Source organism: Athene cunicularia (assembly GCF_003259725.1).
Source record: "Athene cunicularia isolate RWA chromosome 4 unlocalized genomic scaffold, athCun1 chr4_part3, whole genome shotgun sequence".
Taxonomy (NCBI): domain Eukaryota; kingdom Metazoa; phylum Chordata; class Aves; order Strigiformes; family Strigidae; genus Athene; species Athene cunicularia.
The window spans coordinates 21,678,759-21,703,513 of record NW_020799100.1 but is presented as its reverse complement, the minus strand read 5'-3'; the positions used below and the strand labels follow the sequence as shown (position 1 = coordinate 21,703,513).

The 24,755-nt window shown below is 39.2% G+C and overlaps 1 protein-coding gene across 1 annotated transcript in view; it reads right to left on the bottom strand.

Annotated features, from left to right (window-relative positions):
* The window catches only part of BRWD3 (bromodomain and WD repeat domain containing 3), a 46,695-nt gene that overhangs the window by 7,484 nt on the left and 14,456 nt on the right, over positions 1-24,755 (bottom strand). Inside the window, exons 7-32 of the mRNA XM_026848389.1 lie at positions 24,102-24,202; positions 22,301-22,341; positions 18,175-18,279; positions 17,794-17,947; positions 17,185-17,319; positions 16,238-16,366; positions 15,603-15,828; positions 14,755-14,925; positions 12,754-12,937; positions 12,183-12,276; positions 11,378-11,527; positions 10,436-10,512; positions 9,311-9,488; positions 8,601-8,717; positions 8,042-8,149; positions 6,417-6,541; positions 6,117-6,199; positions 5,514-5,625; positions 5,071-5,132; positions 4,836-4,991; positions 4,014-4,134; positions 3,137-3,262; positions 2,967-3,048; positions 1,372-1,428; positions 697-837; positions 282-434 (exon numbers count right to left, since the gene is read on the bottom strand). Of these exons, the coding sequence (XP_026704190.1) occupies positions 282-434; positions 697-837; positions 1,372-1,428; positions 2,967-3,048; positions 3,137-3,262; positions 4,014-4,134; positions 4,836-4,991; positions 5,071-5,132; positions 5,514-5,625; positions 6,117-6,199; positions 6,417-6,541; positions 8,042-8,149; positions 8,601-8,717; positions 9,311-9,488; positions 10,436-10,512; positions 11,378-11,527; positions 12,183-12,276; positions 12,754-12,937; positions 14,755-14,925; positions 15,603-15,828; positions 16,238-16,366; positions 17,185-17,319; positions 17,794-17,947; positions 18,175-18,279; positions 22,301-22,341; positions 24,102-24,202 (3,188 nt within the window). The remainder of the gene's footprint in view (positions 1-281; positions 435-696; positions 838-1,371; positions 1,429-2,966; positions 3,049-3,136; positions 3,263-4,013; positions 4,135-4,835; positions 4,992-5,070; positions 5,133-5,513; positions 5,626-6,116; positions 6,200-6,416; positions 6,542-8,041; positions 8,150-8,600; positions 8,718-9,310; positions 9,489-10,435; positions 10,513-11,377; positions 11,528-12,182; positions 12,277-12,753; positions 12,938-14,754; positions 14,926-15,602; positions 15,829-16,237; positions 16,367-17,184; positions 17,320-17,793; positions 17,948-18,174; positions 18,280-22,300; positions 22,342-24,101; positions 24,203-24,755) is intronic.

The window sequence follows — 24,755 nt, the reverse complement described above, 5'->3', positions numbered from 1 at the left end:
TGATCACTTCTCTGCTACAAATATTCAGAGAAAGAGTTGCAAAAGTAATCACACAATTTCTCAGAAGCCTTAAGTTCAGCAAGTTCAGGTGAAAATGAAAATCAGAAGTGATCTGCGTGAGCAGAACCAAGCAAATTTATAACCACAGATTCCAGAATTGACACGTACTGCTTATTTTTATTTCACAATACAGTGCTTTGCTCGTCAGATACAGACCTCCTGCACTGTATTTATGTAGGGCCAGGGTCTTTGTAAGGAAGGCATTAACATTTATTACTTACTCGAGACTTTTTATTAGGAGTGTAAGCTTTAGAGTTGCAGAATATTAAACGAATATCTTTGTAGAATTCCAAGGGACTAGTGTAGTTTCCTGCTTCCAAGGTTTCTTTCACAGTGCTGAAGTCCATAGGAGTGTCTACAATATCTCGATAATCCTGGAAGAACACACAAGAAAATAATAAAGGCCGTCAAATCCTACAGCAATAAATACATCTAAGTGTTCATCCGCAACACTGGCATTCAAATAATTATTTCTACTTGAGAGTTACTGCAGATAATTCCCTGAAAACATCAGAGCACAGAACACGGTGCATTCCAACTCATAAAGGGAGAGGTTAGAAACGGGCCCAACATGGATGTTTTGCCAAAAGATGAACAAGAGGCTTTTTTAATTTTGAATATGGAAGTTGTACTTACGGGATAGGAGAAGAGATCAACCGGCTGTCTAAAAGGCTCAGAGTCCTCTCTTTCGTAAATCAGGTTTAACAACTGCTTGCACTGCTCTTTCCAAGCATCAGGACTTGCTTTCACGGGCTGTCTTTTTATTCGTCGTCTTACCTGCAGGGAAACAGATGTATGTATTTCATAATTTTTCAGAATATTCAAATTTTTCACTTTAAGTGCCTATTAATTTACCAGCGTTCTGGTTCCGAGCAGATTTCCACAATTAAAACCAGAATTGCAGTAAGATTAAAGCGTAGCTGATGGCACAACAATATGCAGTATGTTGAATTGCAGAAATATGCCTTTTCTGGTAATATATAGACACTCAAACTCATGAGAGGGATGCAGTATTTCAGATCCAGCCTTGCTATTTTCATCAGCTTTCATTCAAATTTGACTGCAAATTGAATCTGCTCTAGCTGTCTTTCAAATCAAATGCAAAAAAAAAAAAAAAGATCAGCAATTAAGTAAATTTTCCTGCACAATAACTTCCTTAGGCTGCCAACACTTACATGCAATCGAACTCACACAGTTAGTCCCTCAGACTACTGGCTATGACAAATTTAAAGCATTCCAGCCTTAAATGAGTGTTTCAGTACCTGGTCTATCTCCCTTCACAAGCCAGACCAAGCACAAATGTTTACTCACTCGTCTTTTTCCAGAGGAAGTTCCCGGAGCATCAGAATCTACATCTACTTCTGCCACCTAAAGGCAAAGGTAATGATTACAGACGTGTGGGCTTGGACCCACGCTCAGCAACGTGTTAAAAAAAAAAAAAGGGTTAAAAACCACGCAGCCAACAACAAACACAATTTTAAGCTACTCAAAAGCAATGAATGGTTCCAACTAGAACTTACATAAATTAAAAATAATCAGGTGGATAAGCTGTTTCATCTCTTTTCCAAGTTTGCTTCCATAAAAATTATACATAAACACGGGCTTATTTTCAGTCCTTAAGACTCAGCTAAGTCCCAGTCTTGCAGAGCTGTACTCCCCTGCCTAAATGCTCATGCCCTGAGCATCCGTAGTGAGTTTATTCAGGTTTCACGTAGTGCCTTACTTACATCAAGTGTATGTAATATTCTTTTCAGAATCTGTATTGAGAAATTACAACAAGAACTCCTTTGTACACAGCTTTCTACCAGTGATTACAAATAAATAATTTGGGGAGGACTGGGAAGTTCCTACAAAGAACCTGAAAGTAATTTCTTTCTCATTTTAAAACATATTATAAACCAAAACATATTAAAACCCAGCCCTTTGAAAGGCTGGAGAGAAAGGAAGGCGATATAGTAGCAATTTTGGACACTTCCGAGCACTATTTGACATGGAACGGATGAGATTCACACCTGACACAAGAAGGTTGACTTGGGAAGGAGGGTCTGTTATTTAAGTCATGGAAATCCCTCCTTTTCTTCAAAATAGTCTGTGAAAATAGATGCCACTATTCTATCTCCAGTTTTATAAAAGTCATTATGACGTTGCAGTATAGATTTTAAGTTTCAATACAAATCCAAGACAATAGCACCAGCCATAAGTACAGAGGTGTTCCAAGCAGCATCAAAGGTTTCAAAATATTTAAAATTTAACTTAAATAAATTGCAACAATGGAGTAAGTCTTGGGGAAGGGAGGAGGGAAGAAACCTCCTCACTAAGTCTCATACTAGCTCATGTATTAGAAAGCAACACTGAAGAATTGAAACAAGCCCGAGTGACTCAGGTTCTAACAGGTCACTACAGCACATCTCAAACTGTTTACAAACTGTATTGAAGGGGAGAAGGTGTAAGGGGAGAGAAAAAATTAAAAGGAAGCGATAGGTAACCCGGTTTCTACCTGTCATTTCACTCCGTGGTAGAAGTGTCAGGCAATGACACAGAATTACGTAAGAAAACCAGCTCTGCTGCCTCGCTGACAGGGGGATTGCTGTTGCCCTTCTGGTTCAGCAGACTGACTAACAGCTCCAGTTTGTACTTCCTCTACTTACTAATACGTCCTCACACAATAAAACATCATGTACTGAGAGAAGATTAAAAAGACAGGCAGTTCCAAGAATAATTTTTACTTACTTAAGAGAGCTTATTGCCCCAGGTGAGTAATACAAATGGCCTAAATAGGCTCATCTCAAAAACTCAGTGCAAATACCCATAAAATAAAAACTCGACAAAAATCTTCTCTCGAATTTCTTTCCAGTGCTGAATTTAAAAAGGCAAGAAGTTCTGATGGTTGGACTTAACAGTCTTACCTCCTCTTCTTCGTCAGTACTGCTGAGGTCTTCTGCTTTCACCTTGTTGTATATTTCTAATATATCAGTACAACTCTGATCCCTGCAGGACAACAACAAAAGCCAAAATACATAATCAAATAGCTCAGAAACTCAAGATGTCTGGTCTATAAAGTAAAAGCCATGCCTACCCAATGAAGCGAAGTAAGACATCTGTTACAATTTTGGCTGCTTTGACTATAGGACTGTCTGGCTCGTTGAAAGTCCTGGCGTTATGTTCAATGTATCGTACCTCCCACATCAGTGCAGAGATTCTCCTGACAAAAAAAAAAAAAAGGGAGAAGGGATGGGATGGAGAGGAAGGTGTATATTATTTTCTTTCTGAGTTTAGAAGGGTTCCTCAGTAATAAAAGGAATCAGATAATTCAGATCCAGGAGAAAGAGGTTGCTAGAGACCAAGGTAAGTGGTTTCTGTTCCCATACTGCTGGCTGCCCCGAGGCGCCAGGCTGTGACAGCTCTGGGGAAAAAACATGTCCCTCTTCGAGCCAGCAATGAATGGAATGAAAAGCAGAAACAAACCTACTGAAGGAGACCGCTGACTGCTCCCACTTAGAGAAAAACTTAGAGATAAAGTGGTCCTCTGATGGAATAAAACAGAGCAGGACACTACTCATCCTCAAGTTAATCAGAAAAACTGCAATGTCCAGTTTGCTGCACTATTTAACCCACTTCTGGCAACTGCAATAGAAGCAAAGCATCTGCTTCAAAAGCAGCAGAGATCCAGATGAAGGAAATATGCTCTGCTTACACTGCAACCAGAGGGTAAAACTGAGTACGTTAAACAACAAAGACACTCCAGATCCAGCTACACCAGCTTTTGCCTTAATGTGGCCGAAAGAAACTATTACTCAGGAAGAGTCACTTTGTCCCAAACAGAATCTGATCTTACCCTGCTGGCTCATCAAAGAAACATATTGAAGTGGCACTATCTAGTATTCAGCTAAACATCTTGTCCTCGATGGGGCTACAGTAAATGTAGATTACAAAGAAATAAAAATCCAACTAACCTATAAAACCTGTTTTCAAGCCTCCTCCTGATCGTGGTAAGGTCAGTTGGATAAGCAACAACAGTGCAATACATGGGATAGGCACTAAGGTCCACTGGAACAGCAAAGGGATTAGAAATGTCTGAAAGACAGAAGATCAAAATCATTTAGATGCCTGAGAAGACACCAGAAGGGAAGTTATAAGATAACTAGATTCCTTATAACAGTTTCTGGGTTTTCTTTCTAAGAATTCAGCATAAGCAATGCAGATCTACAGCTGGATATGTCATTACCCAAAGGGTAGGATTCTTCCTCTTGTGCCATCTGTTAACTACTCTTGAAAAAGCATTTTTGAAGTATTGCATCTGAGATTTTGCATGCCAGCAGTCAACTGTACTGCTAAAGAGCAACGTGGCATATCCCCTTACAACAGGAATACTCCAACAAGCAACATAAACTAAGAATACAGACATGCCCTGTGTATAAATATAGGATTTAAATCATAGCATGTTGTTAAACGGCTCCAAACTAGTCACAAGGCATTTGTTGGTGAGGATTTGTTGGTTGTTTTTTGAGGGGTTTAAGTCAATGTTTCGCTTGTTTATCTTTAGACCCACTGAGAATCCCCATTAACTTGAAAGGCAGCAGGTCAAGCCCCAGAAAAAAAAGGGACTGTAACCAAAAAGGACACCATGTGAAATTTAAAAGGCTCTTTTCAATGACTGAGTTGATTCCATTTCTAATACTCCACACCAACTCCCAACACTCCATCCTATCTGCTCCTCGGTCATGGGCCTCCACACCGATATTGTCAATCCTTCCACCTTTTCTCTCCAAACATACCAAGGGAAAGGAGTTGCTCAATCCCCCGGATTACTCGCTCACATTCTTCATCTCTGGAATGGGCCCCCCATTCTCCTTCCTGGGGTTTGTAGAGAAGAGCTGTCAGCTCATCCGGAGTCACAGGAACTCCAGCACCAACCTCCTCTGGATAAGCAGCTAAATATGAAGAATTCAACAGTAAGTACTAAAAAAGCTATTTATTTTGTATACAGACATAAATTCAACACACACTTACTTCCTTCTGGAATTGGTTCCATGTCCCATGGACTCATCCTCTCTCTTTCATTATTGTCCCAGCTATTAAAAAAAACCAAAACAAACCACCAAACATTCAAACACGTAAGTTAGAGCTGCACATAACGATACACCTTTTCTCCACCAGACTTAAAGCAAAAAGCTCACGCCCGTTAGAAACAAGATATGTTGCTAGCTACATCCCAACTCCTTATTTTTCTCTTGCATCTCCTATATATTCACTACACTGCTGTTTACACCAAAAGCGTTGGTTTCTGAATAAGTTATTAATTAAATAAATAAAACCAAAGTGGCTGATTATGTATTTAAATGGAAGAAAAAAGATCCTAGCTCTTGAGGTACACATAAAGTTGCGTGTAAATGTCTAGAAGACCCAGAGCACGTAAGCACGTGTGCTAACATCACAGCTGTGTAAATACTTACTGCACAGAGTAGCACTGGAAGGAGCTGTCGGGATATTCCGCCTGGAAAGGCTGCTGACTCTCCACAGTTCCAAACCACCAAGCATCATCTATTATGCTGCGAAATCTATCCCCTGTAAGGAAAAAGAGCGCATTCAGCAAAAGAACAACATAAATAATTGTTAAATACTTCCTTTTAGAGAACCAACTTCATCTTTCATAAACGCACTGCTTCGATTCTTACAATTTTTACTACTTCAGTTCTTACATTTTGCACTACAGGAATCAAGCTTTTCCCCTAAAGGGAGGACTTCCACATCTCTAGTAATTACTCACAGCCTCCTCCATGCCTCAAATCACAACATAACAGCAGGTTCTTCTGCTGTCACAGGCTCCGTAACAGTTTCTCTCATTTCTTTTTTTTTTTTTTTTTTTTTTTTTTTTTTTTTTTTTTTTTCTCTGCTACAGGAATTGCAGCAAAAGCCAAAAAAGTTTCCAGTGGTCGCTACAGTATCATGTGTGGTATAATCCTTTACACCATGTAACAGAGACACTGTGTCACATTAAACAGCTGCAGAAATGTTGCAAAACATACAGAAGTGGGAAAAAAAAAAAAAGTAGTCACCTATTTGCCAGTTCCTTTCTTTGGCTTCATTATAAAACTGATGCAGCACAAGGAAGTCAATAACGTCTGGCATATCATGGTACCTTAATGAAATAGAAAAAACATTGCTTCTATCACCCGTAAACATAGTTCCACATTTACAACACAGACACAAACCACCAATTTCATGCGTTTTGTTTTCAAATTTGGCATAATTAATGCTGTCATCATGCCTCGCAAGAGGAAAAAAAGAAACAGGGGGAAGCTTCTAAACTGCAACGAAATCTCCTGAAGAGTATGATCAGCATTTCAGTGACTTACTTTATGGAAAATGATTCTCCTGTCATTTTGCCTGTGATTGGATCTAGGAATGCGAGCTTCAAGCAGCAGAGTGTAGGAGGCCCAACTTCGTATTTAATTCCTACAGTCTTCACAAATTCTTGTTCCTGTTTATCAATAGGCAGTGTTATTTTAATTAACTAACAGTAAAAACATCCATGTTAAAGTACCAAAAATATTAATAAAATCCAAGTATGTTATCACTCTACAGCCCAGGTAATTTCACCCATAAAAGTTTTCTTTTTCAAAATACTAAAAATCAATTAAAAAGAAAGAGGAAAAATATATTCCCTTGGTAGATTTGTAGACAGGATACCCACAAATTATTTAACTTTCCTAATAATGTTCCTAAGGAACATACTCGCTCTGGTTTTAACCACACTGACAGCACCAAAGGTTATACCTGACCAAAGCCAGGCCCTCTCACCCTTGCACAGCAACACAGGGGGGGTAATAAAAGGAAATCCTTCCTCTTAAAGCGGAAATTCAACAATAGCCTTTCATGTTCACGTCCTGTCAAACAGCAGCTGGTGGTAAGATCTCTATCCTAAGCAAAATGCTATTTCCTTTTCCTTATGTGATGATGCCTTTGAAGATTACAGCTGGAATCACTGAATACCTAGGACTAGCTCCTGGATATTTTTCCAGTAAAGCAATTATTTTCATTAATAGAACCACTGGCATACAGCTATATGAGTATTAGAACATACACGTGCTCTTCTCTTGATATGAAAGCTGAGTAAAGCAAAAAAAATAAAATACAGAAACACTGTGGATTAAGTAGGACTCAGCGGTTCAAAGCATAAGGTTAAGAAAAACCAGCGTAACTGTGGAAACCTGCTATCTGCTCCAGCAATCCATAATATTTTTATTTTGTAAAAACATGTTGTAAGATGTTGTCTTGTCCCTCCTCTAAGAACTATGTGCTTAGATAGATCCACAGTTTAACAGAGCTTTGCACATCCGTTTAGGCCTTCACATGGTGATGTCCTACATCTTACCGCAGTGTTAAAAACAATAAATAGAACCTAGATGTTCGGGTCATTGCAGAGTGTTGAGAGAACTACAAACAGCCTCTGCGTGGGGGGTTCTGGATGAATTAGTGTTAAGAAAAAAACCCCAACAGAGTCATAGAATAAATGGGGTTGAAAGTGACCCCTGAGAATCATCAAGTCTCAAATCCTCTTTACGGCAGGGCTAAGGTCTAACTTAGATCAAGTCACTCAGAGCTTGTCCTGTTGAGCTTTGAGAAGTCTTTGAGGATGGAGATTCCATGCCCTGCCTGGGCAACCTGTTCCAGTCCTTAACTACTCTCACTCTGACTTCTTTTAAAATTCATTTAACACTCTACATTTTTTTTAATCTACCAGGCAAGAACACCACACTAGATAAACTTTCACATTCTTTAATATCCTTCTGGCTTCCTATTATCAGGAACTGAACAGATGTAAAGGCTTTGTGTTACTAAACCCCCTAATTTTAAGATTTATAATTTTCATTTTGATATTAACATTTTAAAGTAACGCTTTCTCCGTATTTTCCATACTGGTTTTTAATGTCAATTTAACATTACAGAGACATTCAGCTCTTTGAATTATTTAACTTACCCTGAGTTCCATTTTGTTCCATGGTTGTTTTTGCATGTTAATGGTGTAAATTTTTGCTTTCCTTACTGCCCGCACATAAGCTTCATGGCCTTGCCTAAAGTATATGATCTTGAAAGAAAATTAAAAAAAAAAAAAAAAAGGATTATTTTACCAATAGTTCTCTTCTTGTTTAAATTTCTATGAACACATCAGGCATTATCCCTTTCAGAACATACTGTACACTTCTTTATTTCATTATAAAGCACTCTTAAAAATATTTATATCAGCCCCCAAAGTGGCACCTGCTATGTGCTTTCAATCCTGGGATCATTAAGAAGTGTGCAGGTTTGTCTGAAGAGGTACAATCAATTCTTTTTGCACACATATGACTTATGAGTAGCAGGAAGAGACACAGGACAGCTATCTGAAAACAGCTGATTAACGGAGAATAAAAAAAGTTATCACAACTCAGCCTATCTTGAGAGTGATTCACTGAAAATGTTGCTAGATATTACAGTCTGGATCAAACCAAGCTCATCATCAGCCTTGATGGGAATTACGGAATGGCTACACTCATTACCTCATCTCCCATTTGTGGGACAAAGGGTGAGCGGCGGGGTATAGTATCCAAGATCCACTGCGGGGCAAGCCATTCCTCGCTGGGCTCACCCTCCATCGAAAGCAGTCCACTTGGTTTCTTAAATATATGACATGAAATTTAGAATGCAAGTCGGAATTACTATGGCAGAACACAAGCAAAACTGCCTCATACAGTGCTTGCTGAAGATAACTAGATATAAGGGTAAAGAGCAAATGCTGGAATGTCAACCTTCCAAAAACCTCAGCTAAAAAGCAAGAAATAAGACGTGTTCATTATAAATATAAGATTAAAATGTTCATAAATAAAGATATTTTTTTACAAAGATTCTAAACATCTTTAGAAAATACTAGGAAAAAGAAATCTGACAGTGTAGATACAATACAGATGCGTTGTAATTTTACAACAAAACCACCTTGGAGTAAATCTAGATGCGACGAAGAGCACAAATCTACGAGGAAACACACCATCTCTAAAGGATGGAACTACCTGCACGGAACATGAAGTACATCTGTCACACAGCAGCGAGACAAACCAAAAAATGATGGGTAGCAAAATTAGGGATAGCACTTACTATGCTATCTATAGGTTCTTTCTTACTACATACTTATTTGTGAAAAATTTTACTTTCAAATCAGCCACTCAAAAAAAAATTATATTCATAAAGACACAAAAAAATTAAATATGCTGACCTTTTTTCTAGGCTGTTTAAGTTTCCTTCGTTTTGGCTCCAGTCCTTTTGTTCCCTTCATATTTTCATCTTCAGAACTACTACAGATTTTCCGAGCTGCCTGCCTGGTTTGTCTCTTTGGAGGCTGGAGATTAATTCCAGCATCTGCTGTCCAGTCAGAATATTCACTTGATGAATCACTGTGGATAATAAAAAGTTGTAAGAAAGAAAACAGCACTTGAGTTTTCACACACAACGGAGTGAACGGTCCAACCACTCAACCTCATCTTCTGGTGATGTGGAACAGATGTCAGGATTAGCACAAAATGTCATTCTCGTGTGAATTTAAAGAATAAGTGCCCTCTAATTTGTGTATTTCAATAATTTATTTTACCAATTGCAATCTCATGGTAAAACTACAGTTATGGCTGATAGCTGTTTTCATATTAATTGTCCCACTGATTCAAAGATGGACTTCGTAAGAACTGACTGCGCAAAATGCGTGAAAAATTTCAAAAACTAGAAAACTTATAAAAATACAGTTCTGACTTCTTTAATATCTGAATAATCTGAGTATTTATATTAGCTCACGGTCCTCGCAGCCATAAAAGCATAGCATTACGAGACTGTAGAAATTGTAGACAAATAGATACAAACAGCAGAAAAATTAGGAGATGCTGATGCATGAAGATACGTACGCGCTCATACTGTTCTTTCTATTGTATATGACTAACTGGCATTGATTTTTTCAAGCAGTTCTTAATTAAAGACAACATTTTCTTACAATTTCAAAACTGTTCTTGACTTTGAAAACACCCCCCCCCAAAAAAAAATGCTTCATGAAGAATTGGAAAAAGAGTCAGTCTTCAAAACTAAGAGAATTGTCACAGTGTTTTTTCTGTTAAATACTGATATAAAATCTTCTACAATTTCTTAGTACTCAAATACGTCAAAGTATTTGTTCCCAGACTCCACAAATTTTGTTGGTTACTACTAGCAGTACTACTTCAGTGTACTAAACACTTTGCTTCAGTCCATCACAAGGTGTAACGAATCCGTACTGACTTGTAGCCAAAGCATCACACTGTCAACTGTCTTAAATAAGATAATAAATTCATGTTAACAACTAAGAGACCAGTAAAGCTACCTGGAACTGCTTTCACTTTGCCACGCTGCCACAGGATCATCCATAGACGCATCACTTGTGCCAACAGTCTCATCTTCCTGTATTAAAAACAAAAGGTTTCACTTTTTATTTTTAAATAAAAATAAATAATAAGTATTATTTTAAGTTTATTATAATAAGTTAAATAAGTATTTTTATTTGCAAGCAAGTTATACTAGTTGTCTCACCTGAGGAAGGCTTTGTCTTTAAGGACTGGTTTAGCTTTCAGTAAGTCAACAATTCCTTTCTGTATTTTAATTAAATTATACTATATGCTTATATAAGTGCTATAGAAAGAGATGTGAATTTTAATGGTATCAGAACCATAGAATGAGTTCTTATTTAAATGTTTGATTAATAAATTTTAGTGTCAATTGACCAACTTTATCGCTATTCTGTAGGTCCAACGCATTTACAAAGTGACAATGTTCAGCCTGGTTTTACTTTGCATGCTTCCTTAATGAGAACAAGTTATATTTAATCTGGTATATTTTAAGTTCTTCCCTTGCCAATATCAATGATTAATACCAATACTCAATCTCTTTCAACAGCAGTCCGCAGATGTAAAGGAAATCAAAGCACTGAATATGACCTAGAATATACGTGCTGTATGAAATCCCAAAATAGCAAGTGGTTTAACGCAACCCAGTTAAAGTTACTTGAAAATGTTTCAGATTTCCAAAAATACCCAACCTGTTTTAAGCTAGTTTTGAATACTGTACTGGAAATGGTAAACGATCCTTCACTCTCCAGGATCAACACCCAACAGTACCACCACAAACCCCAAAGACTCAACGATCGGAGCGCTTCCTCCTACGTGGAGAAACTTGGAGCCCGGGTGGCAAGAGTGCTCTCGGCACATCTCTTGTCAAACTCCGCTATTTGTGAAGAGGGAACCCAGTGAAAAGACCCGCCGTGGCAGACCTCTGAGGAGCTGTCTGACTCCTCCCGCGCCCGAGCGTTCTGGCTGGCTCCTGCCTGGCTGTGCTCGATGGTGGAGCGTGTTTGGTAGGCGTGCTGGCGCTTGCGTTGGTTTCTTCTCAAAGACCTTCCGCTTCCTGGCTGGTAATCGTTCTTTTATCACGGGGAAGGAGGGACAAGAAGAAAAAGAGCAGAGATTTAATAATGAATTATGTAGTTAAAAGATGCCTCGTTAAAGTGACTGTATGTTGGGTCCCATTTACAAATGACAACTAGAGAATTTAGATTTTTAAAATGGAAATATATCTTCTACACACTTGTGGTTTGTTGCAATGCACATACAGGAGTGATTTTTTTTTTGGTTCAGTATCAATTTTACTTTTTAAAGTGACAGTCCTTAGAAAGGAAGTTATGGAGAAATAGATTTTTTTTTTCCCCAAAAATACCTGCAGTCTCTGGATAAGATAAAAGCTAGCCACTTAAAAAAAAGTGTGGCACCTCCCATATTTCTCCTACTTTCCACCAATCAGACTGAACACCCACTGTGGCTCTGCTCTTTTCCTTTCCCAGCATCTTCCCACTACTGAAGCCTTAGGGATAGAGATTTACCACCACTATTTGCATATCGGAGTACAAAGACAAATTACGGTTACAGAAGGAAGACAGAGAGCCAGAAACCCAATTAGTACTACTGATCTTCTAAATCATTTAATAAAATTGGTGTGGGGTTTTTTTGTTTGTCTTTTGTTTTGCTCAGTGCACAGAACTCCTTCACACCCAGGTTCTCTCTTCTAGTGAATTAACTCACCCGCTGTAAGGTGTGGGATGGCTTTCTCTTCTTTTCAACGGTGTATAAATTAATCTCAATTTCACCTTTGGCAGCTCGACATTCTTCCTGGACCCTAATTATACATAACAAACATCCATTTTATTCAATAAATCATCATATAACTTGATGATCTCATTAATATATGCATTCAAATACTTTTGGTTCCCTTGCTATAAGAAATCTGTGCACAAGTTCCTCCTAGCAGCATCCACACAAACTTCACTCCCAGAATCACAAGTTAAGGAAGAAAACTTGTTAGCTGAGCATGCATAATTATTTTCAAGCAAACTGAACTGTATTAAAATTATTTTCATGGGTTTTTTTTTTAAATAAAGCTTCAGGAAAATGTGGGGTTTGAACTGCTGATTCAATTGTGAACTACTATTCTCAACTCTCCAGCTGCCACTAGCATCTGAAATTCAAAACAAATAAAATAAAAGCCAACACATTTCTGAAAAAATCACTTTTTAAAACTTGTAACAGATGTATAGAAGGATCATTAAACACCGCACAATTTAATGTTTTTCCTCTGTCTCACTCAGCCTCTTACTTGCTGATGCCTGGGGGAAGCTCATTCACCACTACTCTCCTGCTCCACGCCATCAGGTCTCTCTCGGTGGCCATCTGACTTCGGGGAGCATTGTGATGCATTTGCCGGACCCCTTCAATCTGACCACTTCTCCGGAGACCAACGTTAGGTGGAGATGTAACATCCAAACCTGGACTTCGAAGAGCTAAGGAAGAAAAGAAGATTTTTCTTCACTTCTGTAAACCATCACTAAAATCCAGAATTCCAAGCATAAGGACCGCACTGAGATTCTTCTTGGTAATTAACAATACTTATTCTACGTTAAGTGGCTTTGTCTTTTACTTCAGATGAACAATTTTGTGTATTGGCCTTGGACTACTGGAGATGCATATGCTACTGTTACATCACTGTGGTTTGCTGTATCTTAAGAGATAACTGAGGCAAGAACATAATCTACGAGAAAAGTTTTAAAGGCCTTTAAGTGACCTTCAAATCAGTCTTGACAACTGCTTAAAGGCTCTGAAACCACGAATCTTAAATTCTACGGTGCAAAAAGAGCTGAGGTTGACATCTAAAGTAATAGACTGCTGCCAGGTTTAAGGTTTCTGTTGTACCTCCCATTTGTTCTGTACTTGTAACACTTATCTACAGTGCCACTCCTGCTCTGGGCTCTTCACTGGGCGGCACAACACGTGTGACGTACGCGGGAGAAAACAGACACTTTGGGTAGCAAAGGTGAGGCAAAAAGGCTGATAACATCAGACTCACTATCATCGTTGCCTTAACTTATCTCATCATTTGGGAATGCATCAACACAACTTCCACATGTTTAAATATAATTAACTGCATGAATAAACTGCAGTGCAAACCTACATAAAAACATTGAGCTATTTAAATATCAGGTATTTCTATACATACGCTAATTAACTCACACAAACGGACAGTCCCTGTAGCAAAGTCACTGCTCAATGCAAGTTCTGTAAGATAGCTGATTTCTATACCGCTCGTATCTGGAAATCCCCTTTCACACAACCACAGGGCCATACAAATAAAACCGAGAACCAGGACTGCACAACACACCCAGCTATCGTAAAAAAGCCAAAAAAATTTCTTGTGATTTGAAGCTGGCTTCTAGGCCACCTTCCTGACAACAGCAATTTAGATCAAAGCAAACGTGTATGTTCAGCATTCTTCACTAATATTTCTCCTATTCCTTCTTGAGTCTAAAAGACAAGCGACTGCAAATCTAGCAACCCTAATGAGCTTTGCCAGGAAATCTAATTCAAACATGTGCAATCAGTCATTTAACCTAGAACTAATTTATTAGCGGATGTAAATTTTTTAAAAGCTCTGGATGACTTGCAGCACAAGTCCACAGCATCTGCTCTCTTACATCAACTGCACTCAGTCAGCTGCTTCACAGTCAGCTGTGCACATCTGATTGAGTTTGTTTTAAAATTTTAATCACTTTGTGTATTAAAAATAAAATCACAATAGCAGAACACTTAGCACGAGAATAATCTCAGGCTTTCTAAGGAAACATGAAGACAGAGCAGACATGTTTATTTTATAAACACTGATGCTCAGCCTTAGCATTTACTCTGCAACAGGAAGCCATTAGTCTGTCACAACATTGTATTCCACTGACATTCTCTAATTATATGCTGTTATCTTGACGTTATGCAGTATCATCTCTGCAGTGACTGACATCAAGACAATACTAGTGAACTTAATTTTTTTAGGAAAGGTTTAGAAGAGGAATAATTACAGTCTAATAGTCCTAGGTAATCAGACACAGCCCAGTTAGACCACTGTGAGCCCTCAGCTTGTACCTTTAAACTTTTAATTCCACTGCTGGCACCAGAATGTCCAACTGCTCCACGCAGGTTAACAATGTGTGCAAGACCAAGAGAGAAAACCATCCTCAAAGATACGGTCTCAGAATTTACATTAACACGTTTTGATTGGTACCTTACTGTGCTTTAGGAAAAGAAATGATGGAGGTGAAGAAGAGGCGCTTACCTCCATTAACAGAGTGGGATCTATTGAGCGGAGGGTTTGGAAGAGTTTCTCCTTCATTAATTAGCCTCAGATCTTGTTCCCTTTGTAGCTCTCTGATCATGCCATCAAGGATACTCTCATCCTGGTCATTAGTTTGCTGACCGATGACTTGTTCAACTACTTCGCCATCACCTTGACAAGAACAAAGCCACAACTGCTTATAAAATGATTAATTTCTGCTTTACCAACCACCACAGACACAATCAAACTTAAAATTGTGCAGGTTTTTTGTCTGCTCTGCAAAACATCTGATCACCAGCTGGCCTTCTGCTCTCATGTAATAAATGGAGGCAAAGTTTAAAAGAGAATACAATAAAAACTTAAAATTAAGGACCACACAAAATATAAACACAAACCCTTAGAAACAGCAGGAAAAAAAATATGCTTCAGTAGGTAATAATGGAAGACCTCTTCTCAAGATCAGCATTTTGCAGAAGTTTATATCTACGTGAAAAAAAATCTGTTTCAAAAAACCAAAATCTATTTTTGCAATGTCTTCTTTACCTTCCTTCTTCCTTACTCACATACATAGCTACACTGAGGTGTATGGGACAATTCTTTAAGCATGCTGTCATACACCTGGCAGAAGCCCACAGATTTTTGGAACACCACAGTCTCCTCCTCTTGCCTCCACTCAAGTGGATTCCATACACTTTCTTTATGTCATAAAGCCACCCCATCTCCTCTTCTACCCCTACACTGAATTTAAACCACTAGTTTCAGAAGACAACTGAAACAAATCCTTACAGTACCATCCTGCTGAGCTGGTGCTCAATACATGTATTATGCACGAGTCTTAGACAGCATACCATTAGCTACATATCCCAGCTGAGGAATAAGTTGTTCATCCTTGCAATTTTCCCTCCCTGGAACCAGCCGCTGGAATCTCGTGGGATGAGGATTTCCATCCACATCCACCAAGAATGGAGGAGGCATAAGATGTGGAGCCTGTTGAGTCTGTTCATCCAACACATAGTTATTAGCATCACGGATCAGTGGTCGATAGTCCGTATGGAAGAACATCTGATCTGGAATCTGCAAGAAAAGCAATTTAGTAAATAAATCAATGGCCATTTGCAGCTGTCTTGCTGCTTTGGAATGGCTCCCATATGCATAAACCACAAGTCCTACGCTTAGGATCAGCAAAAGAAATGTTATGACAGACAACAGATTCCTACCACAAATGTGTTTTTATTACCGAGGCCTGATGCAAAAATTCAATAGGGAAATATGCCAACAGAGGTGAACAGACAGAAGTTAATGCTTTGTTCCCCTGTCTAGAGATTCTCTTGTCTAAACCTTTTTCATGTAGGTAAACATCAACTGCTTCACAGTCTAATTACTACTTTGTTTGGGGCAGGGTGAAGGAATAAACTGTAAAACAGATACTTCTAAGACAAAAATCAAGTCAGGCACAGAAGAGTTTAAAATTCATTCAACCCACCTTTTCATAATATTTATTGCATCCAAAACCAAATAGTAGCAGATGTCCGTGAGAGTCTGTGCAGGCAAAATGCTGTCCATCTGGTGAGAACTTGCAATCAAAAACAGCTCCATGGCCTTGGCCCTCAATCTGTACACAAGCAGAGAGCATTCTTTCCACAACCATGCATTCGCCGTGAGAGCATTTTTACAAAAATATCACCTGTGCTTAAACAGGTATTTAATCCTAATGTGGTGTAATTTCTCATCTCGCTCGAGACTGATTTACACTTTTTTTTTTTTTCCCCCGCTTAATTATTAAAGCTTCACTGAGCAACAAAGTAAAACCTTGCATTATCTCTTTGTCCTGGAATCTCAGTACAACTTGTAATGTACGTTCTGAAACAACTGCCTAGAAGTCTACGTTTTCTGTTAATGGCAGACACGGGGCAAGCCTGCACCAAAGATCCGCCGTGTCTTGGCTCCGTACGGTTTCACGGCCCCACGTGACAGGAGGCCAGCTCGGGTCCTGAAGCAGTACAGCTGCATTTGCTCAGCGCTGGAACCAAACCAACAAACCCGGCACTGGGTGCATGAAGATAAATGCAGCACAGAGCCAACCGGACCGTTTCCCAGACCACGGCACTGTGCTACAACACACAGGCTTCACTGCTCTACCCCGGGAGTCACTATTACCTTGAGTATGGTATAAGCGTGCCCATACACATGAATAGTACTCAGATGTAACAGATCCCACGAAAGACTTGCTGCTACACCTTGCAATATGCAAAAACATACTTTGGTATTGCTTACTGAAGAGTTTTCTTTTTTAGATGTAGTTTCCCCTAATCCTGTTGTGACATTGGGCACAACAGCTGTATCACAAAATCTGCTTTTGCCTCAAGATCAGTTTTACACAGATCTGAAGGAAAAAAAAACCAACAACCCATCTTGCCTGATCATTCTTACCATGTTAAAGTAATTGCGAATTTTTGTTCCTTTGTCTATATCCCAAACAAAAATATTTCCATCGTGACCCGCTGAAAGTACAATCCTTTGGTCAAAGGGATGGGCCTCCAGAACAAAAACTTCATCATCGTGACCCTGCAATGAAAGCAGGGTGAAAAAGAAAGTAGTTATTTCTCCATGTGGTATCTCCAAACACGCTGGCCTTTAGTGTGAGGATCTCGGTTCAGGTAGTCACCCACGACCTGTACTTCCTCAACATCTCTGCCAGAGGCTTGGCATTATCACTGCCCACTCGGGAAGCGCCTCAGACTGCAGCTCAGCACAGCTGCGAGGGACAGGCACGGGGAGGAAGCAGAAGAGGACACCTGCAACCCTCTAATCCGGGCACAAACGGTGGCCTTCAAAGGGCTCCCTGCTCAGCCAGCACCCACCAGGGTCTGGCAGCATTTTGGTCCTCAGCTCCTCTCCCCCAAAAAGCATTAAGACAGGTGACATACTTCAAGACAAACCACTCCTCATCGAGGGGAATGATGATGCTGATTAGCCGCAAATCACTTTCAGAGTTGAACCGTATCCCTTTGGGAATTTACCCACTTGAATTTTACTCACAGATAAGCTATGAAGAAGCTGCCCTGTGGATGAGTTCCACACTTTGAGAAGGAAATTGTTGACTGCAGTGATGACAGTGGCATCGTATCTATCCCAAGCCACCATAGTAACCTTCAGCTTAGTCACCTTGTCCTCCCCAGATGCTACATTGTTTCTACAGAAATTAATAATTTAAAGAAGAAATAAATCAGTAACTACATACGGAAACATTTAACACTGCTAATTCAGTATGAAATCAGGGAGAGCACAGCTCCAAAAAAAAAAAAAAAGCACCAGGACTAACTCCAAACGGAAGTAAATAAATAGTTTTCAGTATGATGTAAGATTCTGGTTTGCATGTAAATGTGGCTGTGAAGCGTGTTCTGGTCTGGTTTGTTTTACCCTGTCATTTTAGTAGCCATATCCAGGACCACACTCTTCCAATCTTGCTGCTGATAGTGCCATATTCTTGCTGTTCCATCTCTGCTTCCACTGACAAATCTTAAGCTATGGGAAAAAAAAAAAAAAAAAAAAAAAGAAGTCATGACATTTTGAATAAGCGTACGTCACTGATGGTCTTGGTTTAATACCCACATGCCCATCTTAGGATATTATTTCCTCACTGTTCAGTAGCTTTGCTGTGGAGTTTTCCATCCTCAGCAACAGCGTGGCCAGGCTAAATCAATCCTGTGGCAAGAATATTTAGGAGCTTGGCAGAGGACTGTCATTCACCTTGGGAAAGGTTGCTACAAGCACTTTTATGTTCTTCTGCAAACACACACTTGGACGTGTATACTTGGATATATATACTCGTCTTACTCTATATATGCCCCCACACAGGCGTGTTTAACAACTCAGAAAATATCCATGAACTACTGCCACAGGAAACAGGCAGCTACAAAACGCTGGAAAGCCAAGAGGACACCCATTCCAGCCAGCACAGAAGCTAGAATGTATTTCATCTTTTTTCAACACTCATTCTTTATATTGTTTGTGTATCTCTGATCTAGAGAATGTAATTAAAAGACAGTGAGGTTACAATTTTCATATCAGATATTGTACGGTACAAAAGAGTTTATATCCCACAACATTAATTACATTTGGCTACAGCTAGCAGATGGCCTTGGAATGACTTCAATGTCGTAATTCATACAAGCTGCACATTCCCTTTTTAATGACATCAGCAAATCTCTCGAGCAGTTCATAGTGGCAGCGAAGAAAAAGAAACTGCATGCCAGGAGTCTAGCATAAATTATAATACATTAACTTGGGGAGAGGGTGAAGATGGGGAAGGGAAATACAAACAGGTAGCCCTGCCTGCGAAGTTGAACACGAGTATTTTCATTTTTAAACAACTCCTTGTTGAAAAAAATTCAAGCATCCCGCAAATGCATTTATCTACATCATGCTACTCGGCTCCCGCTGGCACAGAAATAATTTTTGTTGAGAATTTTTCAAAAAGCTCCCCAAGTAATACGTTTTCACAGGACAGCCAACACCCTTAAAAGTATATTCCATTTATATATAGAATTACATGTAAAAAGGCAAGCCTATGCAATTTTATTTTTGTAAGTGATTGTTTCACCTTTTCAGTTTCCTTGATCTGAATTTTTTCATCATGATGCTCGTGACATTTATCTTATTTTTACTTTTTTGTATTAAAACAGAAAGGAAGCTAGCACTCTTCCATTAAAAGCATCACTGCAGCACATAATTTTCAGTGACTGTGTGACCCAAGACCCCCAGGGAAACCCGTGCTCTCATGCTGCTTGCAAGGAACTGTTAGTACAGTTATACCAGTACGTTCCCACATAATTTACATGACAAAGATCTCGAGTACAGGTGCAGTTCCATGGGCAAAGCTACAGTTTTGCTTGGAAGGCTCCTGCTCGCACACATCCCTTAAACCTCCTGCCAAGCACAATGAGGAATATGAGCAAAAGCTGGGATAAAACCATTTACATGAAGGTGCTGATCACTAAATCAAAGCTTGTCACGCCACTCTCCAACACAGCTGTGCTGCAGAAGTTTGACGCACACACGTGCCTACAGGCACCTTTATACCACGACCGTTCTGACTTTCATCGCTGCAGAAATAGCATCCTGACTTAGGACAGTTTTAAAAACTGAAAGCTCTGCAGGTTGCAGTGGTTGACTTGATAAATTTTAAGACCACAACATTACTGTTATCATCTAAAGTAATTAGCTGGAAATTGATATATTTGACTAGAAATTCACATATTTGCCAGGTATGTCGTCAGAGAAAAGTAATTTATTATGAATAATAAAGCAGACCAACTAAATGATCATCAAGACCCAAAGGTTTTAAGACTGTGTCTCTGTAACTGGTTCTGGACAGGCGGCAGCAACCAAGGGCTGCGAGTTCAGAGGGTGTGATGTGCGTGTAGAATAACTGCCCCACATGCTCAGTTCCAGCAGGTGGTGAAAGTAAGGACTGTAGTTCATCAGTAGTCACATAAATGAGCAAAGACTCGCTGTCTTCACTCCAGGAAATGTAAAGATTAGCCCATTTAGTATCACGCTTGGTGATGTTAAGCTACCCAGATGTACCGGTGTCTCGGTGAAGACTAAAGATAGTGGGTTGCAAGGAGATACTGCAAAAATACGGTAGGACGCTACTGAAGTATTACACAAAACATCCAAATCCTTGTGAAAAACTAAACAATTGTAATGAGAACATGTGTAAAAGAAAGTTTTAATCTCAAATGCAGACAAATTAAGCAGGTGAGTCTTATCTACTAAGTAGAGTAGATCCGAATTTGGGATGTGAGGATCAACCACACCTTTACACCCCGCTGAAAAGCTGTTCTTTGCTTACTCCCCCTTGGACATAAATTGGGCTTTTGTTTGTTTGTTTTCCTGGAAATTTCAGAGTTATAAAAATACAAGATGAGGGATGAGGGCCTGGTTATTCATCATCTCACATTTACCCCTCTAGAACCTCACAGAAGTTGAGCTCTTATGAATTCTGAGTGGTTTTAGGAAAACTCTTCCCGTATTTTTCAGAACTCTGAGCATGAGAGGAGACAATTTCCTTATTCATTGTGCCCAGAGAGGGACTGGCAGAAGAAATCACTCACCAAGAAATTAAATGAGACAGACAGCAAAGGCTGGATGGTGTTCTGTTTCAGCAACATAGCAGCAATGTCATATTATTTGGAAAATGTTTTCAAATTATGCTAATCACTGGCTGCTTTCTGATCCCCAACTGGTATAAGTGATACAGATAACATATGCAAGAGAAATAAATCTTAACCAAAAAACCCAACATATAGATAATCTATCAACAACACTCTCAGCTTCAACACAACTCTCACACGGATCATAAGTAAGAGCACAGTGAAGTAATGAAAAAAATCAAAAACAAGGTAAAAGGAGTTCTACAGTCCCTTGTTTTCATTATGCACGATGCTCATCGTTTAGATGCCATTATTTTCTTGATTTCCTTCCATCTCACCTCTGACCACATACCAAGTCTTATTTCCCCCTTCATGTTTATTTTCTTTTCATAGACGACTGCACTGAGTCTGTACATCGTTTCGGACCGTGCAGACAGAGCTGACCTAACATCATCATTCTTTAGAAGTCAGGGTGTTAACATTCCCATACTACTTACTACAGAGAGGACAGAGCAAGAGCAGTGGAAAAACAGAAGTGAAGTGGCCTTCTGATCTGTGCCCTAGTACAGAAACAAGGGAAATAGATCTCCTCTGAACGCAACAGCTACCGAAAGTGCTACTGTCATGGGTAGCGTGGCCTCCCCTTGGCCTCTAACTTGGCCATCAGCACTGGCTGCAGCTCCAGAAAAAAAGGTGCCCAAAAGTCACTAACTCAAACAAGAGTCACACAGATAAATAAATATGAATACGTGCTTGTTTTTCATCTGGCTCTAACAGGATAGAAATGATAAAGCCGAGCTTTTCCCCTCTCCCCTACATTTAACCTGATATTCTAGTTAAGAAAAAATTAAGAAAAGTGATTGAGAAACCAAATCCCTGATCCCGTTATGAACAAGGAATATACTCAGATGTTACTGCCATCTTACCAGGTAAAAGCACCTAGCAAGAGAGGCTCCTTTAATGAAGGTCAGACCACAGCTTCTTGCAGAACTACCTGTCTGACCATCTGTGTATGTGTAACAGATCTAACTTTTGCTTAGAACTACCTTTATTACAATGTTCTTACTCCTGCAGTAAGAGCACTCCTGCTGTCCTTAACAAGGCTACCTATGAAGCCACTCTTGCTCAGAAAGGATACAAAATTTGGCTTCTAATCTGCTGTTTAGAAAAATACAAAGCAAAAGCATAGTTACAGAATATTTTTGTTGTTACAGCAGAGTCCAGGCTCAGGGACATAACACACATCTTGTAACATACTTCAAATAATTTCTCTAAGATTAATCAGAGCCCATGTGCAGTCTTCCCGTTGCATTAAATTTTCTCTGAAATGTTATTTGGAAAATTAAATACCATACTTCTCATGTCAAAATCCTAGGACAGCCACTCACCTGTCACCATTGTTACAGAACTGGACTGCAACCACTTTGTCCTAAATAGGAGGGAAGAAAAAAATAGTGGTAAGTGCTTCGTAAAATGAAAAACTCATCCGAAGAGATCTTAATGATGAGCTTCTGTTGAGCAAATTGCATCTTCCCATGCATCTCCTACAACACACTGCCTTACACATTCAAATGCAGAAAAGTCACATTTGAAGTTAAAATTTCCCCAGACATACTGTGCTAAGACCCTGAAATACAAAACTTCAGAGGTGAGGGTTTCGTGTTGCTCCAGAAGGAGCTCAGAGACAGAAACGATTTCCAGCTCAGCCTCCCTGACACCGAGACGTGCAGGACCAAACACCCCCGACCCGGGCAAGCTCTGCCTAGGAAACCCTGAGCCTTTTGGATCCACGGAGTTAACAGGAGTAAGAGATCCCTGGAGCTCACAAGGCCTGGCAGGTACAGCCCTCCACAAGACCAAAGAAACGATCACAGCAGGTTTGCAGATTTTAGACCTAACGTTAAAGCGCATCAAAATATTTCATCACCAAAATGCAAACCTTGGCCTTATTCCCACTTTTAAACTGTTGAGAAACAAACATTACATTTTAGACGTGATTTTCCCTTTTATTATCTCGCTAAATACTTCTGTTGCCTACATGAACTTGCTATCTTTGCTCCCACTGACATCCCCACCTCCTGATAACCAAGTGACCAATTTGGGATTTTCTCAGGGGCGGGCTGACAGCAGTCTGTAGTATTAAGAAAAGCAGACTTTAAAAAAAAAATAAAAAAAAAAAAATTAAAGGAATTAGTTTCTTCCAGACCTGAACTGCTGAATGTAGAAAATCTTTTTTCTTTTGTGAGCAAAATACTTGTTAGATTTGTTGGCTTGGAGCTCTGAGACTTAAATGTGAGACCCATGACTCCCAGTGAAGTTCAGTGAATCAATTTAGACCTCAGCCTTAATCCATAAAATATTGCTAAGGCGGGCAGCTGGGCTATTAAGGTTCAAAGATAAATGCTCCAAACTCCTCACAAGTGACAGCCCTATCAGTGTTGCTATAAGCTTGCCTTTCTGATATATTGTTTACCATGCACATAACAAATAATGCAATCATCACCTGCTCTCAGTAACAACTAAGAAATGAAGAAAAATTTGATACTGTTTTCGTGATGCTTCTTTACGGGATTTCATTGAAACGGAGACATTCAGTGGTTTTAATAAAAGCTATCAAGAATCAAACTTGAAAACTAACATCATTGTACAGATATTTAAAATAGTTTGAATTTTTATGAGAACGCTTCTGTATTACCTGAGAAAGGACGCTTTTAGGCATGCTTTATTTTCTAAATGAAATTACAATCATGATCCAAAGCTTGACTGCACACTCTAAAACCAGAATTACTTTGGTTTTTCTTGTTATGTGGATTTGTGGTCACAACTAAAGTTAAATACTCAAGAGTAAATTTAACAAGAAAAATGACAATGTGCAAGAAAACTGCTTTAATTCCTAATTCCAACACAGACTTTCGTCAAAAATGTGGGGAAAATTACCTGGTCCCTCAGTTTCCTGGGGGAATGAAACACAGAAAGCGTATTTTGCACACATCTCCTGCCTCAGAGGAATTTAAAAATAAACACACCACAAATTTCCAGGCATTGAAATACCACAGTGTTAAGAGCCAACTAAACTCTGAAGACAGAAAATAAGTCAAATAGGATGTACAAAACCTAAGTTCCTTAAATAAGTTCAAGTGGTGAAATTAAAAAAAAAAAAAAAAAATTGCTTTCCGATTTGCTTCTTACCGTATGAGATTCTAATTCAGCCATTTTCTCTGGAGATTCTGAGCCCAAATAATAAATTCTTATCACGTGGTCAGTACTACCTGTTGCAATGAACATGCCACCTAAGAAAGACAGTGTTTTCTGTGAGAAAAGCCATCCTAGGAACAACTTACTTTACTTACTGCTTTATTGTTAAAGCAGCAAACCACAGCTTTAAACAGAAAATTTCAATGTAATCAAAACGTATGTCCTGAACAAAGAAGTTAACTCTGAGAGCTTTCACTTTGATCTGTATTTCCTCAAACCGTACCAGCTTTAGCATAACTACGAGCTCTACAATATTTCCCAGCTGCAAACCTTTACGACCAAAGGAAGAGAATATTGCAAGTTACAACACCCATCCAACAAACTACTTTGCTTTCCTCTCAGAAATTACCACAGCACTCTCCATCAGCCTACGTGGAAAATTAGATGGGGAATAGTTTCATATTCTCACTGGTAAATATCAGAGAAAATACTTAAGTGCATCTTCAATATCTATTTGACACACATCAGCAATTATTGCTGAATCGGGGCTTGGTGATCAGGCTATTTTCTTGTAATGTTTGTTCTGTGTACAAGGTTGCACAAAAAGGGCACTATTTTGTAGTTTACCGCACTGAAATGGTTTTAGTT